At 47.7% G+C, this 16,675-nt stretch overlaps 2 protein-coding genes across 2 annotated transcripts; both read right to left on the reverse strand.

Moving 5' to 3' along the window:
• Positions 1 to 156: 156 nt before the first annotated feature.
• On the reverse strand, positions 157 to 2,437 carry LOC129599038 (uncharacterized). Its single transcript, XM_055497171.1, has 3 exons — positions 2,138 to 2,437; positions 990 to 1,808; positions 157 to 423 (listed from the first exon to the last, which is right to left on the reverse strand). The coding sequence occupies exons 1-3, from the start codon at positions 2,435 to 2,437 to the stop codon at positions 157 to 159; spliced, it is 1,386 nt and encodes a 461-aa protein (XP_055353146.1).
• Positions 2,438 to 8,887: 6,450 nt separating this feature from the next.
• LOC129599033 (uncharacterized) lies at positions 8,888 to 12,021 on the reverse strand. The gene is made up of 3 exons (XM_055497165.1): positions 11,188 to 12,021; positions 10,085 to 10,831; positions 8,888 to 9,354 (listed from the first exon to the last, which is right to left on the reverse strand). The coding sequence occupies exons 1-3, from the start codon at positions 12,019 to 12,021 to the stop codon at positions 9,199 to 9,201; spliced, it is 1,737 nt and encodes a 578-aa protein (XP_055353140.1). The 3' UTR covers positions 8,888 to 9,198.
• Positions 12,022 to 16,675: the final 4,654 nt, after the last annotated feature.

The raw sequence follows: 16,675 nt of genomic DNA on the forward strand, positions 1-16,675 counted from the left end.
TAACAGCGGAAATTTAACTTTACACGCGCGGGTCAATGTCCGGCTTACGGGTTCTGTTCTGGCGGTTCTGTTCGGTTCCCGTTTAATAGTAAACAACTTATCATACATCGTACTGTACGTCTGATAGTTAGGAAAACAAAAACAAATTAGCAATTCTTAAAATTCTAAAATTGTTCCGCGGCGTCCTCGTCTTCCTCTATACTCGGACTTGCTGGCTTCGCTGCTGGAATCGGAGGATAACTCAGCTGGTGCGTTGTCGTCCGCGGATGGCGGCAACCATTTCTGTACACAGCGCCACAGTGCGTACAAGCAGAAGCGGTTCAGCTTGACCACGTCCACGCTGGCCACGTTGTACAACGTCCATCGGTGATGGCGATAATTCGCCGACGGCCGAATATCACCGGTTTGATAGTTCCAGAGGATCTGCCAAATTACTCAGAATATTAATCATGTAACTCTAACTAAATATTAAATACTCAACAGAATATGAATATGTGACGTTACTGTACGTGGAAACAACTTGAAGGCGAATAAACCAGGAAAAATCACGCGCCAGCACGCAGACGTTCATGCGACTCTGATGCGAGTATTTTAAATGCATCGAAATCACAGTGGATGCATACTGGTTTTTTAGACTATCAAAACAGCGCATGGCAGCATTAATGGTTCTGCACATCGTGTTACTTAGGTAGCTTCGCACACCTAACTTCCGGAATATCCCAAAAAGAACCCTTGCCGAACTTAACGCGCCCTGTGGTTTAAATGCCCCTTCCCGTAGGTCACGAATAAGCAGCAGTAACTGAACTGTCGCCGCGGGTTGTCTAATAAGTTCGAGGCATCAGCTTTGTAATACGGTAGTTTACCAGGTTTGTTCTTTATGCCACTTATCCCGTGAAACAGTAATCTTGAAATGCTGCAGTACTAAAAAATGGTGGAAGTTCCAGTTCGGCGTAAACACAAGCCATGAAATACTTTACAATTTATTATACCTGCTGAACTTTCTCAGCATTCGCTTTGCGTTCAATCCGATTCGCCAGGCACTGAGCAAGATGCTGCACATCCAACGCGGGCCCATCCCAGCGCAGATGCCGCTCCCACAGGTCCACAATCTGCAACTTGTCAACCGTTCCCGTGCTGAAGACGCCAAGGGGAATGTGGAACTCCAGCGACGGCTGACCAGTTATTTCCACCAGCGTCAGGCCGTAATCCTTCCAGATCACTCGACCACAGCACGCCGCGAGGCTGGCTACGTGCGCGGCGATCTCGGCGGTCAGCACGTCGAACGTCCGTCTCTCACACGCGCGTGAGCGGACGGATCGCTGCTGCAGAATGAGACGCGCGGCGCGCATGCCGCCGGCGACTAAGACCTTGCGGATCACGTCCACCGCATCGTCGACTGGATGCACGTTCCAGCTGTCACGGTGGTCCGTTTTGACATCGCGAAGGCAAACCGTGTGGGTGTCCGGCGTTATGTGCTTGAAGAGACCAGCGAACATCAAGTACTCCCGATGATCTTTCATTGCTCCGAATCCGCGCATGATGGGTTTGCGTCGCGATACCCAGACCTCGCTGCAGGCCTCCGCCGACGTGAGAATATCGTCCCACAGTTTACAGGTGCGGCGGCAGCGCTGGCGGTCGACGGTGTCCAGGGAGAGGAGGATCTTTTTCTGTAGTTCTACTGGCAAGAGTAAACTGCCGCCTTCGACGCACCACGGCGTTTTTCGCTGCGACCCGGCACCCGTTTCTTCGTTCTTATCTAGGGGTCCGCGGTGCAGTTCATCGTCTGTCTCGCTTCTCAGCACAGTCGCCTACGGCATGAAGATCAGTACCCTCATTGAAAGTCATTATTTTGCCTTCCTCCCAGTTGAAACAATACGCAAGTTAACTTATTGCTACTAGTGCAGAGTTTTTACTGTAGATTGTTGAATAAAATTTTTGTCACTTCCGCTTCGGTTAGGTTTTAGCTGATAATGTTAAAGCGTTGAATGCAAATAGCATGGCTGATTGAAAAGCACGGAGATTAAGGTAAACGTACACCTTGCATAAGAAGTAAGAACTAAAGACTGTCATTTTGGGGAGTTGTTTCTAGAGACCTGCAAACGTTTAACGGCAACCAGACGTACTGACGCTGACGTACCAGTCCACGCAGAAACGGCAAGTCTTGGCGCCGCAGTAAACAGTGCATCTCCTGACTCAGGATCTTGACGAATCCCAGCTGCATGCGGTCTTCCACGCGGCGCAGCAGCATCGCCGCAGCAGACGATTGCAGGGTCCAATAGCCGTCAGGTACCCTGCAGGTCCGCACGACGAAATGGTCCGCGGCCAGGAGTCGTCCTGGCCGGACGACTTCACTGGCTATATCGCGAATCTGTCGGCGTGGAACCAGCTCACGACGACCGTGCCCATCCATCACCTCCACCAAGACCATGGCAGACATGTACTCGAACCATCCAATCCGTACTGTCCCGTGATACCATTTCTACGGACGGTCCTGACCGTCGTGCAGCAGCACCTCCACTACCTCTTCGTCGCGCATGCTGCGAGATTCTTCCTGGGAGCAGTCCCAGATCTTCCCGTAGGAAACCACCACCGCCTGCTGATACGGGCATACGAAATCGACGATGAGGCGCGGCGGAGTGTTGTCGTTCTCGTCTAGACCGATGACATGGCCGTGCTGCAGCTGCCCGTCCATCTCCACATCAACAGCGTTCCAGGCGTACAGAGATCGTTCAGCGTCTTTGTACAGATGCATTCTTGGACAGATACTGATGAAACAAACAGTGAGCCGTTTATGAGGGCAGGGAATGATAAAAATTAAAGAGACAGATATTTCGTGACGCTAGCAAAAGACGTAGAAGAGAAAAGCTGCTCATTCCAAACAGCAGAGGAAATAAACATGGATTGCTTACGACGCTGGTAACGCTTTTAACGCAGCCGCTGTCAGAGGGCGGATATCTGCTACATTGAAGTCACAAGTACCGTCTTGGGATTCATTTTTGAATTTTCCTTAGCTGGACTACGCTGAAACTCTGGTCTGATTCTGAATACTGAAATTCTGTTTCTGAATACTCAACATTCTCGTATTGCAGAAGAAAATGCAGAAGTCAAGCACTGGCCAAGCAGAAAGCCAAGCCAACTGCACTTACCGCACGGTCCCACGGAAGAAGAGGATGTGAAGCAAAAAGCCTTCGTGAATGTACTGACAGAAATTGGCTGCCCTTTAGTGTGCACTCCTAAACATTAAGCAGGCCGTCGATTGCGAGGAAGAAATTACTTGAGCAGTGATTGGCTTTGTTTGTACTGACCAAAGCACCTGTCTGTATTCTCATCGACGTGAAGTGACAACGGCGACGATTTATTCCCGATGGCGATTTATATATAATATGCAAGATTTGCGGCGGAACGGAATGACAGCCGCCATAGACGTTGCTTCGCACGTCACTAACAACAGGAATTTCGCACTGCGCCGAAAGGGGAACTGTCAACTGCGCATACGCTACGTAAAACACGAATACGGTCGCACGTTAGGCGTCCTGTAAGTAATGTAATACCGTGGCCTGCGGCATCGCCACACAAATTAATTCACGTGATACTGTGAGAGAAATTCCGTGTCATACGCAGACTTCTTAATTTACAGCACGACTGGAGAAAAACTATGAAACGCATTTATTCGTGCAATCCTGTTTAACAGGGTTGAACAGAAGGGTTGGAAGAGTTGTCCATTTGACCAAGTCTGTTGACAAGCGAAGATACCAAAACAACCAACGCCGCCGATTCGTTAACTCAGAAATGACCAGTAAAAGGCTAAGCGTCTGTAAGTGATAAACAGCAACATTTATCCCATTGCTTTGTTTACCAACCTAACAGCTTCATACTAAACCTATTACCTACTAACAATCATCAAATCTTTAAAATTGACACTTATCACCACCCACGGGTACGCTGTCGGCGGTCTCCGTAGAAGTACTCGTAGTTGCTGGATTCGCTGCCAGATTCACTGCTGGGCTCGCTGGATGGTTCGTAGTCATCGTACTCGTAGTCATCCTGTGAGAATCCTGGGCACAAGTAGAGTATGAGACTCCATAACGTGTACGCACAACACAGTACAATCACGAAAGCCACGAAGACCGCAATTTCCATTCCAGAGTTGTCGACTTCGCTAAACCTGTTACAGCTAGACCCTGATTCTCAACTGCTGGAAAAACAATTACGCGTTTTTGTTGAGATTATCTAACTAGTACGTATACGGTATACTGGGCAGCTGTACAAGGCAAAATTGCAAAACTAAGTATTAAGTCTTCTAATGATGCAGCAAAGGCGCGAAGCATCCAACTAGTTTCTATGCAGTGTTGTATTTACTATTGCCCCAAAACCTTACTTACTTTTTACTTTTCGTGTGGCCGTTGACTTTACTATTTACTTTACTATTTACTTTTCATTAACTTAACTCTTTACTTTTACTTACTTTTTACTTTTTGTATCGTAACCTTACTTACTTTTACTTACTTAGTAATCCATAGTAAAATAGTATTTACTGTTCGTGTTTTGTAAATCGCAGTACGCAACAAAAGTTTTCAATTTTGCGATATTCTTTTCTTAAGCATATTACATATCTAAAACAAAAATAACTGCTTGTACTCTGGGACAGTGTGCACACCGACTGATTGTAATCTGTGCTCAGATTTGCTTAACGAAGCGATTTGGTTCTGTGTAAAATTACAGTACTAATTTTTTGGCAAGAATTAGCAAAAGCATTACACGGTACACCGTATCCGCCATTCAGTGGCATGGTAAATACTGTATTGCAGTGAAGCGGCGCTAACTAATATGCCAGGCAGTCACGTAACTCGCCACCTAAGCGGTTGAAAGCGTCTGCAGTGCAGCGAAATTTTAGAGATTTAGAAGAAAACCTGTACTGCCAAACGTAACTGCTATGGAAAAAAGCATGTTCAGCACAATTCTGTTGATGCCCGCCACTTTTATCTGTTGCGGACGCTTAGTAAAAAGACTAATTTACTAATTAAACTATTCCCGTTTCGCGCCTCTTACTTTTACTTACTATTTACTTCTTAAGCCTCGGCTTCTCTTACTTTCACTTTACTTTTACTTTTCCGCTTTGCTGCTTACTTACTTTTTACTTAATTAGTAATAGGCAAAAACGGCTTACTAAGTAAGGTTTACTATTTACTTTTACTAAGTAAAGCAACACTATTTCTATGATATTGCAACATGCGACATTCGTTTCGTTCCAGGCTTCGAGCGTAACGGTGATGCGCCCTCTAGCAGCGGTTACGTTAAAGCTATTTCCAGTTGTAGGCTGGCTCAGAACGTGGTGACGTAGTAACATCGCCCGTCGTTCTGCACTTGTTTTCTGTCGTTAATTTTTAAATTCAGTGTAAGGTAGTCTAACTTCGGTTGTACTGCAGCCGCTTGAAGAACTTGCACCACAGAGTCAAGTATACGGACTAAGGATAAGTCGCACACGCAGCTTGGACTTCTGCATAACGTGTGCGATATCCGGAACTGGAAGGGTGGAGGGCGTCTTAACCGCTTCTTGGGGCGCGTCTCTGTTGATCTGGAGCAATAACGGTCACTTGTATGACTCGACTCTCCTTATCCTGCTTGTCTGGGAGGGCCATAAAGTCCTTTCAAGCAGCATAGCACGTAACGTACATGAGCGATCTCCGTAAGGTTCAACTGTAGTCCAGTTAAAAATAAAATCCTTGTAAACCGCCACAAGATGGCAACGTGCAGCACCTACGTTTCTCAGCGTTATTTATCGATAACCAGTACAAAAATTTATGTTCATTTTTAATAAGAAAGTGGGGTGCTTATGGCGGTAGATTACACAGAGTAACAGAGCAGAGTAACAAAGTAGGAATACTAAGTGAGATTATTATATCCTCGGTGATCATGTTTTGTTGTGAATTTCGTATTAATAAACTGCCATTTAAATTTAACTTTGCCAGTGGTGACAGCATCTTTCAAGTATTAAATTAGGCCGCCAAAATTTCACAGTTTCACTTTATGAGAATCGTCATTGCTGGATTGCACGGCGTGTATAGTGTCCTCCAATGAGGATGCTGGACACCAGTCCTGCATGCAGTGCGACAAGGCCCGCAGGCAGAATCGGTTCAGTTTCTCCACGTCAATGCAGGACAGATTTTCGGCGTTCCATTGGCATCGCGGATAATATGCCGTTGGACGCGGATCGCAGGCTTGGTAGTCTTGTAGAATCTGCAGATTTATTTAGCACGTTACACACCGTTCAACACCAAGATACAGGATACAACCGGCAAACGCGCCTCGTCTTTCGCTGTTTTAAGACGCGCATCGAGTTCGCAATGCTGCGAACTGAATTTCTATGGAAAGCCTTACAGCTTCGACCTTTCAATATCACGGCAATACCTTTTTCACTTGCATGGCCTTCTCTTCGGTGTCGATCCCATTGGCCAAACAGTGCCTTATGCGCTCCACGTCTAGCGACGTCTGCTCGCAGTGCAGATGCTGCTCGAAGTGATCGACGATGTTTCCCTTCGTGACTCGCTCCCGGGTGAAAACGGCAGCGGGAATGCGGAACTCCATCACAACGGCGCCTTCCTTGTCCAATAGTGTCAAGCGATAATTTTTAAAAATGACACGATCAGAACACGATACCACCTTGTGCAGCGGCGCTGCAATCTCCGCGGAAAGCATACTCAAATTGAACCGATCATTCAGCTGTGACGCGTGGATCCTGGTGGACCCCTGGTGCATGATGAAACGGTGAATGCGCATACCGGCATCATCCACGACCGCCCTAATAAAATCCAGCGAGTCATCAGGCGCTTTCAGGTTGCAGCTGGGGTCGCGCATGCCGATGGTGCGGGTGGCGAGCGTGATGTGCTTGAAGATGCAGGCGTACATGGCGTAATTACAATCCAGCTGCACTGGAAGTGACGAGCTGCGCTTCTGCCGCGATACCCGCAGCTCACGGCACATCTCCGGCGATGTAAGAAGGTCCTCCCATCCTTGACACGTGCGTCGACAGCGCAGACGGTCGACGGTGTCCAGGGAGTGGATGGTCTCCATCAGCAGCTCAACGGGCAATACTGCTGAACCGTTGTTAACGACACTGATTGCTGTTTTCCGGTTGGGCTCTGCAGATGACGCACCGGCTTCCTCTGTTAACTGACCGTGAAAAGATGTCCACTGTTTTTCTCTATCGAATACCTTGCTCTATCGAAAAAGACCGTGTAAGGTCACGATGGACAAAATGGTCAACTATAACCAACGACTTACTACAGATTTTTCTCCAATCGACTGCAGGCGCCTCCGTAAAACGTGGATGCCATGACTGGTCACCTTGACAATCTTGACCTGCAGCTGCTTCTCGGCTTGCCGCAGAAGCAGCGCCGCTCCAGACCGGTTCATCGTCCAGTAACCGTTCGGCACTCTGCACGTGTTAATAACGAAATCGTCCACACGGAGGAGCTTTCGCTGCAGTCTATTTCCCAGCGGACAGCGAATCTGTCGGAGGGGCAGCAGTTCGCGGCGATACTGCCCGTTCATTATCACCTCCACAAGCGCCACACCATTCACGTTCTGGAATCGTGAAATCACCATTTTTCCTTGATACCATGTCCATGGGCGCTGCGGGCCGTCGTGCAGCAGCATCTCCACTACTACATCGCATTCGCGCGCGTCGAGGATTCTTTCGGTGGCACAGTCCCAGATCTTCCCGTAAGAAATCAGCACTGACTGCTGTGCCGGCCGTCCGAAATCGACGATTAGACGGGGAGGCGTGTTGTCGTTCTCCAACTTCTCTTCCAGGCCGATGGCATGGCCATGCTGTAGCTGACCGTCAATCTCCACATCCACAGTGTTCCAGGCATACACCAATCGCTCAGCATTTTCATAAAGATACATTCTTACACTGATTATCTAGCTGAGAGGCAGAATGCAGCTGTGCGTGAGTCGGTATACCTGTATGGACTGATCCAGTACCCGTTGTCAGAGAAAGCAAGAAAATAATCAGCTTGACTAAGTCAGGAACATCCATGGATAGCTAGCTACCTTTATTAAAAACCAAAGCCGAAATTTAATTTACGTTGACCGGTTGACGTAAGACCTGCAAAACTGGTGTCTGCTCTGCCCACTATAGGTGTCCCGGCGCCAGTTCAGCGCTTCACGTGGATAGACTGCATGAATGCCAACGCAACGTTTCGTACGTGTTTGGCCAAGGTACGGTACTGCTGCCTGTTGCCTTGTGACTTTTGATCTAACCTCTTAGAACTTTCAACCAGATCCTTGTCAGCTCCAACCGTAACTGTGCCACTCGGTCAACCGAACAATGTCAAACTCGCATCCTGGTGTATTACACGACTGCGTACATGAATAACGGCAACATCAGCAAAACGAAAGGTCGACTCGAACTGCATCGCTACAGTTTGGCGAATGAATACGTTTATGCTGGTCAGCATGCAAATAGTTGCCGCTGTCTCGTATACATCATCAAACTTCTGTTTTCTAGTACTTAGTTTGTACTTTCACGTGATACTTATTAAAGGTCAGTGAGTTAAAATGCAAATACGTTTTACCTTTAATACTCATACAGTATTAGTAACAGCTGCCAAAACAGTATACGCACTGTACAGTTATACTCCCATTACAATTTTCCAGGGCATTAATTAAATTTAAGACGTGTAGTATCTCTTAAATTCGATCAATATAAATAATTGAGTCGTGATTACCCAATTCGAATTTTTATTACGGGTAAATGACTAGCGATTGATGCTCCGTTTGAAGTGCACATCGCACGGCCGAAAATCAAGTATCAATTTTATAATGTCAGCTTACGTGTTTTAATTCGCCCCAAAAGAAGCGCATTTCAAATACTGTACTTAGAGATGCGAACCTAAGTGGAGAATCAGTAGTAGTTACACATTTGTGTGCTGAATAACTAAAACAAAACTATACGGGTAAGCCCCAGCTATAACTTCTCAATGTTAGAGACTTAGAAACAGGGACGCTTATAAAACAATTGAATTAGAGCTGACAAAGCTAAAAAAAGTTTTCATGTCTCATGACGATCAATAAAAAATTAAATCTGTACCATCGGCCTATTCCAGTTACACCTAGCCCGTGAAGGTATCCTTCGCCGTTAGCTGCAAGGCCCGATAACAGCGCGAAATCAGCATAACCCCGACGCGAACACGGCTACCATTGCTCTTCCTCCATGGCACAACGCAGAGCCGCCGCGGCCAGCGGGGTCAGTTGGGTCACCTGTAGACCCGCGACGCTGGTCGCCGTCCACCAGCACTGGCGATAGGGGTTGGAGGGGCGCGGATCCGTGTGCAGATAGGCGTACAGAATCTGCAAGTCGACATGACTTGAAACCTTTTATCTCATAGAATCAAACCAAAAAAAATAAAATTTTCGAAATACGTAAAACATTTTCCAGTAGCCTTAAAAGTCTCCCAGTGGAGTTTGGCTACTGTTGGTTCAAAATAATAATAATAATGACATCCATGACCAATTGTGCAATACGGCTCTCGCGTGTCTTCCCTACAGGTCACATTTTCTTTCTGTACACCGTGTTGAACCGAAGTGGCTGGACTGGCAACTTGTCATTGCTGCGATCATTGCAGTCTTTATTCCTGCTCAGTACTCGGTCGTGTGTTTATCGAGCTACAGAGTAGTTTTCGAATTTTATTTAATATGCTTTATATCTGTGAAGCAATAATATATAAAAGCTTCTCCCGAAATCTCTCTAACGTAAAGGTACATGTACAAGTAGCACGTATATAACGCGAAAGGTTACGCTACGAACGATTGCACTATAATACGTCTATCACAGCGACAAATTCACTTCTCTCAAGATTTAAGATAACCATAGAAAAGAAAAGTTAATATTAATTTTTATAATTTATGTCGACAGTTTAAAATAATTTTGATCGATCAGCATCACCCAAGCTAAATACTTGTACTGTTGTACGGCGTAAATAGTGTGGCATGGCGAGAAGTAGTATGGAGTTTGCGGCAACCCGTCAATTTGTACTTGTCGATGTGAAATTACGGCACAAGCTATAACGAAATGACTCACCGTAGTAAGATTTCCAAATTGACCATGCTGGACGCACTGCGCAATCCACTCCGCCAAAACACTCCGATCAACTGGTTCCTCCAGAACGAGATGCTTCTCAAAGAGATCCCACAGTGCCATTTTCAGCTGCTTCGGCTGGCAAGTGTGTGAATACCGCGGAATAACGGCAGTCAGTCGCGGCTCCTCAATGCGACAGTGCGACCACACCACGCGCTCCGCCGTGCCGCACACGCGCCTAACCGTGCCGCGACGCCGCAGGATCAGGCCCACCGCGAAGCTCGGATACAACCAGACACACCGATTGAACACCAGCGTCCTGAGGCCATCCATTTGGTTACGGATCATCGCGGTCGCGCAGTCACACTGCCTGACGTTCATGTGCGTGAGGATGAGCGTCTCCGTGCGACGGTCGACGCAGCGCAACATGGTGTTCAGCACCCAAAAGCCGGGCGTGGCCCAGGAGGCCGGGTAGTCCTCCGGCCGGCCGGAGACGTGCACATCGTGGAAGTAGGTTTCCGTGGTGAGGAGAACGTTCCACAAGGCGGAGACGCGGCGACAACGGAAGCGATGGATGGAGTCAAGAGACTGGAAGATCTCCGCCATCAGTTCACAGGGCAGCTGCAGCTCCGCGTCGCAGCTGTCGCTAGACGTGCGCTGTCTCTTGGCGGGTGGTTCGGCAAGCGCACTGATGAGCAGACGTGGCATTTCCTTATGATGTTCCTTCCATGCCTCCATGCAGGCGGCTTCCTGCAGAAGCGACAGTTTTTTGGTTTGATTTTACGTGATAGAAATTACTAGCCTGGCAACATCGAACCCAGAAAAGACATTTTCAAAACTCAACGGCTACAATTGAGAACGGCTTCATCGCTAATTAGGAACGTAAACAATTAAAGAAACCTTTCGACCGATTTAAAAACTGTCAGGTGCTAAAGAGTAAAAAGAGTGTGCTAAAACAAGAAAACGTACAGAAAATCGGTTCTAGAGTAAAAATAAATTCAAGCCTGGCGACTTGCACGTGTGTCGCTCATTCAGTCATCGTAAGCAGTACGTTTTCATATGTAGCGGCAGAAATAAAGGACCAACGCAATCAACGGTCAACCCACCAGATCACGTGACTGCAAGGGACGCTCTCGGGCCCGCTGCACGTACCGCAGACGCAGCGTGCCTTGGTTCACGGTCCCGCACCAAACGGGATGCTTTCGCTGCAGGAGCAGTCTCAAGCTGTTTTCTGGTGGCAATGAGCACTCTCGCATCTCGAATGCCTTAGCCCCCACACGGCGGCTGGCTAGTTCGGCGTTCGAAGGCGGTCGCCGCACTTGTTGGCGAGGCACCAGCTCCGTGAAGGTGCCGTACGGCAGCCGCACGTCCACGATGTACGAATCAGCACAGAAGCTCATATGGTTCCCGGGGTCCATAGTACCCGCGAACCAGGTCCACGGGGCGTCCGGGGTGGCTCGCAGAAGGACTTCCACACGGCGGTCCTGACGTGCATCCACATGGTAATCCGGTTTGACGGAGTGGAAGATGTCTCCGTGGTCGATCAACTGCGCGCGCTGTGAATCACACCCGAAATCGATGAGCAGTCCCGTCTCCGCAACCTCGATCACTCTTCCATGCTGCAGTTGTCCGTCAACAAGAACGTCCACGGCGTTCCACGCATACACGGCCTTATCGTCAACACCGTACACGTGCATGATACTGTCCAGCGCTGGTGCAGGTTGGATCAGTTCGCTACCGTCAGACGTAAAATACGGAACTCCAGTCGACAAAGTTCCCAACTGAATAGAGAGCACGACAGAGGCACTCAGGCTGACACTGTCATCCTTTCCTAGCAGGATCTTCTCGCGTACACGTTTCACAAATTTCACATTTTGTACGGCGAACTCTGCCCGAGGATCAGACAACAATTTTCTACCATTAATAACAAGAAAAACCATTCGTCTAACGCGTTGCCAAAGAATTCGCCAAATCTGTAGGTGAGATGACTGGCAAGTCCTGAACGAGAGATGGATGTGTTGGACTGCCGCCTGCAGCGGCGACTACCTTTGAGCACACTTCAATTTCCTTGAGCGTTTCAATTTTCCTCATTAAAAGTTGGTCATTTACATTTACACATTTACATAATTTACAATGGTGTGTTTGCAGCCTGCCAGCGCCTGCGCCCACTGCCTGTTCAATCTGCCCGTCCCTTGTGCGCACGATCACGCTTTTCTCCAGCACTTCACACAACACGGAGCATGGTACACCGCGGAGTTGGCCAGCGTGATGGCGGAGACCTGCCAACTGCCCATTAGCGTCTTGCACTTTGTGCGCGCCCTCGAACACTGCGCGCAGAACCCATTGGAATTGTTGGTGGAGCTGTTAAACGTGAACACAGATTTGTCGGCAGCTGCCTCGCACAACGCCAGCAGCGCCCGGCAGTGCCGGCACAATGTCTGCCAGTAGGTGAATATTTATGCATTGTGAGGTCATTGCCATTCTCTCGCTATGTACTTGTAGATAGCAATACCGGTTTACCGCCGCATTTGATGGTGCGGCTAAAGCGGAGCTGACGGAAAATGCGGACGGGAAGCGATGGAGGTGCTGCGTGACGACCATCAGCAATTACACGAAGGCCATTGCTCGCCGTAGTATACTTTCTCCTGGGCCAAGTCAGTCGCGCAATACGTTCGTATTTCGTAACTACGGTTTTCTGCACGAGCTGCGGACACTATTTGTTCGGCGTGATTAAGTCGGAACTCGTGCTGCTAATTTTGTTTGGTATCTGCCTAATTAACTGACTAACAAGAATGCAGTTTACGTGATAGCGTTGCTTCCTGCCGGACTGTTTACACAAATTAGTATATGAAGGCGCGCGGAAGAGTACAGTAGTCGTTTCGTGTAGTCGTTTCGTGGATGGGCGTAGTATGTTTGGCTGTTCACTGTACAGTACACTACCGTATGTAAATTTATTAAATCGTATGCAATCAAGCCATTTTTCTTAAGAGGAATACATGTACACCGAAGCTTGTTCCGTGACTTATTTTTGAAACTTTCTTTCGTTCTTACGTACAAGACGCTCAGAACATCTCATAAACATCAAATCATATATTCTCACGGTTCTTGTAACTGCAATCCGTCTGTTGTCACTGACAAGACTTCGACCCGGTAATTATATGAGCTTGGTGGGAAAGCTTGATACGGTGCTTCTGGTTTTAGTTGATAGAAATCAACCGTAAGCAGAATGTACGCTCTGCGCGAGCACGGCTGCGTACTGGATGGCTGCTACACCGAAATCTGAATGAGAGTTAACATCAACACCGCAAACATCACAATTCACAGTTTAAGTTGTGGGCCTTATGAAGGTTCCACCAAATGTACAAATTAGCGCTAACGTTGTGCGTCATTCTCGCGCCGCGCTCGCTTGCACACTGGGATGAGCGAGATTACCACGACGAGGAGGTGGGAGATGACTTCCTTGTGGAAGGTACTGTAGCAGTTTCCTCTATCTTGGTCTTTTCTTGGCAATTGGTTTGTACCGTAAAAGACTGCACATGGACGTTTTTCCTGTAGATGCACACAGCGAGATCACCGAAGCGACGCTGAGTAAACGATTGTCCGAGCGAAGTACAGTTAACGTACTGCAGGACGACATAATGTATGATGACGCCATTTTGAGAGACGTTTCCGTCATCAAGGCGATTCTTCGATTGCTAACGGTATGGTATTGGTAAAAATGCTGCCGTCCAATTCCTTTGAAAGAAGTGGCCGAAAAACGAAGAACTTTTGCGCGTTTTGGGCATAAACCGTGGCAATGCGCTGCATTTACTGTTAACTGCTAATCATTCCTTTGATTAGATGGTATAGCCCAATACGTACTGTACGGTAGTGGACAGAGTTCGGCTAACGCAGTGAATTTTGATGCATCATCCGCAGACGCACTATGGGAAACGATCACATTCTGGCCCGGAGGAAGAGTACCATACGCAATCAGTTCGGCATTTGGTCAGTGCTTTGCTTCAGTATCTTCTCGACTGTTAACAGTTAACACTCCTTTTTCCGCCAGAATATAATAAGCTTTATTCAGTATTTTACAAATGGCTGCGCCTACAAAGGCATCATTTTACGAGAAAAATCCCTTCCAATTAATACGTACGTGAAGGTACGGTTTGTCAGTGTAGCCAGAATACTCTAACAAAGTGCTTGTTGACAGATTCATCGAGCAGATTTATTATCGAGAAAGCCATGCAGCGGATTGAAGATGCGACATCTGGCTGCATCAATTTTGTCAAGAGATCTGTAAAAGAGCACTTCGTATCGTTTCAACATGGCGAAAAGTGAGTGCTACCACGTAAATGATTTCCCTTACCTATACCCCACCTAGTATAGTGCTACTACGTAAAAGTGAGTGCTACCACGTAAAGACCACACTAATTCCGATGAATTGCATGTAATATCGCATCTTGCACTTGCAGTTGTTCATCATTTCTCGGAATGAGTTCTGCTACTGGTGGGCAGCCGCTGTTCCTGCGGGATGATGGGCACGCCTCCTGCGTGGTGATGGGCATCGTGCAGCACGAAATACTGCACGCGCTGGGAATGTACCATGAACACTCCAGACCCGATCGCGATTCCTACATTGAAATCAACCACAGCGAAATAGCCAAGGGACATGAGGTCAACTTCAGGATCAAGGCAGAGGCACCGACATACGGAATCGAATACGATCTGGAATCGATCATGCACTACGGCGCCTTTGATTTCGCCCGATCGCACCGTGTTCCAGTGATTGAGCCAAGAATTAGCAGCCCGCAGTTGGCCATGGGACAGCGAATTCGCTTAAGTGTGCGGGATGTAGCGAAACTGCGCGCGGCCTACAGCTGCCTGGTGGACTCGGGGAAGCATGAGCCGAACGAGCAACCACTTCCTGCATTTCCCGAAAATCCACTAACCGCAGAAGAGTGTGACCTCCAATTTAATAAGCACTGTGGATTTCCTTTTGACCAAGCGCGCTGCAATACAAGCAGAACGCTAGCCATTTCTTGCACTATGGCGGCCGATGCGGATTTTTTATGGAACATGACGTCGGCTATGGCCAAATATCCACATCGCGAAGTTGCCATCTTGCTTCCTGAACCACGAATAACTTCCGTGCCTTTCCGGCTAGTCCGTACGCGAGTAACCACACTGATCATGACCACATGTTTTACGACTCGCGCTACATCTCGACTACCATCGCTTGGATTCATCAATTTAAATGACTTCAGCATGATCCATTGCAATCGGATCATGTTACGTAAACACGATTTGTTGCATTCCCGAAAACTGCGCGTAATCACCTTCGCAAACACGACACTGGTGTATTTGGAAAAGGACACATTCACAAACCTGGATCATCTTCAGCTCATTGCATGGCACGTTAACATTCAATATTTTCCCGTGTTTTCCCAGGAGCTGCAAGATTTTTTAAGGTACCTGCACTGCAGCTGCGAACTCGGATGGTTTCGGCAATGGTGGGAAGCAAGCAATATCGCGAAGAAACCCAGAAGGAGCAGTAAAGCTTGGATGCTGCAATTGTCTGCCGTAAAACAGATGGAAATATTCATTCCCATTGACTGCGGAAAGGACCATTTCCATTTCATTTGAGCATGATCAACGTCACGCAGTCGAATTTTTCTATAAACGCTCCGATGAGCTGTCGGCAGCCCCCGCTCACGGAGGAGACCAGTGGAGCAGCCATTCCATTTTTACCTCGGAACCTAATGAACATGACTATTGCCGAATGTCTTAGTCAGTTCCATAGGGTATGTCGGCCTGATAGTGCCAAAGGGATCGACCCCATAGACTACTGTTCTCACCCAGGCCGTAACGGAGTGCTGGTAATGAACTGCCCCGCTGAGATAACGAGCCGTGAGCTGCAAGATATGGCATATAACATGGTCAAGTTGTCGTACCGGAACTTGCTGGTTTCTCTAGTCGACGGTGACTACGTTTCGTACCAAACATTTGCCATAATTCGTGCGCGGATTCATTTTCTAGGCCTAAGAAACTGCGTCGATCGTCGCATATCCGAAAAGCTAACCGGACTGGAGTTCACTAATTTGGTGTCCTTTATGTTAAAAAACTGCCACCGTCTGGTTGTCCACAAGCATGATTTTGCGGGAATGCCGAATCTGGAACTGATCCTTTTCCTCAAATCCACGCTAGATTATCTAGAAGCCGGGTCTTTCAGTTATCTACATCGCTTAAGTGTTTTGTCACTAGAAGCTGGATTAAGCGGGGAGATACAATGGTCGAATGATACGCGGCACTATCTTCAGCAGCTTCACTGTGGTTGTGCATACGACTGGTTTCGCTCTTGGTGGGCATCCGAACTTGCTCCGAAGCTGAAATTTGTTTCTTTCAATGAGTCAACTTTTATTGCAAAGGACAACGTTGCGCGATCTGTTGAGGACTGCGACTATGTTTTGGGATCTGCGACAGCATATGGACTTTATGTGGTTGAACGGGCTATGAAAGCTGGTGGCATCACTCTTACGAGCGCTTTGGCGTGTTTTAGGAAAGCGGACATGTACATCCCTGTGAACTGCGGCGCTGAACCATTTCCTAGTC

The sequence above is a fragment of the Paramacrobiotus metropolitanus genome, unplaced genomic scaffold (genome assembly GCF_019649055.1).
Source record: "Paramacrobiotus metropolitanus isolate TYO unplaced genomic scaffold, Prichtersi_v1.0 Parri_scaffold0000135, whole genome shotgun sequence".
In the NCBI taxonomy this organism is placed as follows: domain Eukaryota; kingdom Metazoa; phylum Tardigrada; class Eutardigrada; order Parachela; family Macrobiotidae; genus Paramacrobiotus; species Paramacrobiotus metropolitanus.

Excerpts from the sequence above, each read along its gene's own strand:
- LOC129599038 (XM_055497171.1), bottom strand. The coding sequence starts at position 2,437 with ATGTCTGCCATGGTCTTGGTGGAGGTGATGGATGGGCACGGTCGTCGT. Across the intron at positions 1,809-2,137 it reads TGCCGTTTCTGCGTGGACTG|GCGACTGTGCTGAGAAGCGA; the intron begins GTACGTCAGCGT and ends TTCATGCCGTAG. Across the intron at positions 424-989 it reads ATGCTGAGAAAGTTCAGCAG|ATCCTCTGGAACTATCAAAC; the intron begins GTATAATAAATT and ends GTAATTTGGCAG.
- LOC129599033 (XM_055497165.1), bottom strand. The coding sequence starts at position 12,021 with ATGGTTTTTCTTGTTATTAATGGTAGAAAATTGTTGTCTGATCCTCGG. Across the intron at positions 10,832-11,187 it reads CCTTGCAGTCACGTGATCTG|GAAGCCGCCTGCATGGAGGC; the intron begins GTGGGTTGACCG and ends TCGCTTCTGCAG. Across the intron at positions 9,355-10,084 it reads AATTTGGAAATCTTACTACG|ATTCTGTACGCCTATCTGCA; the intron begins GTGAGTCATTTC and ends GTCGACTTGCAG.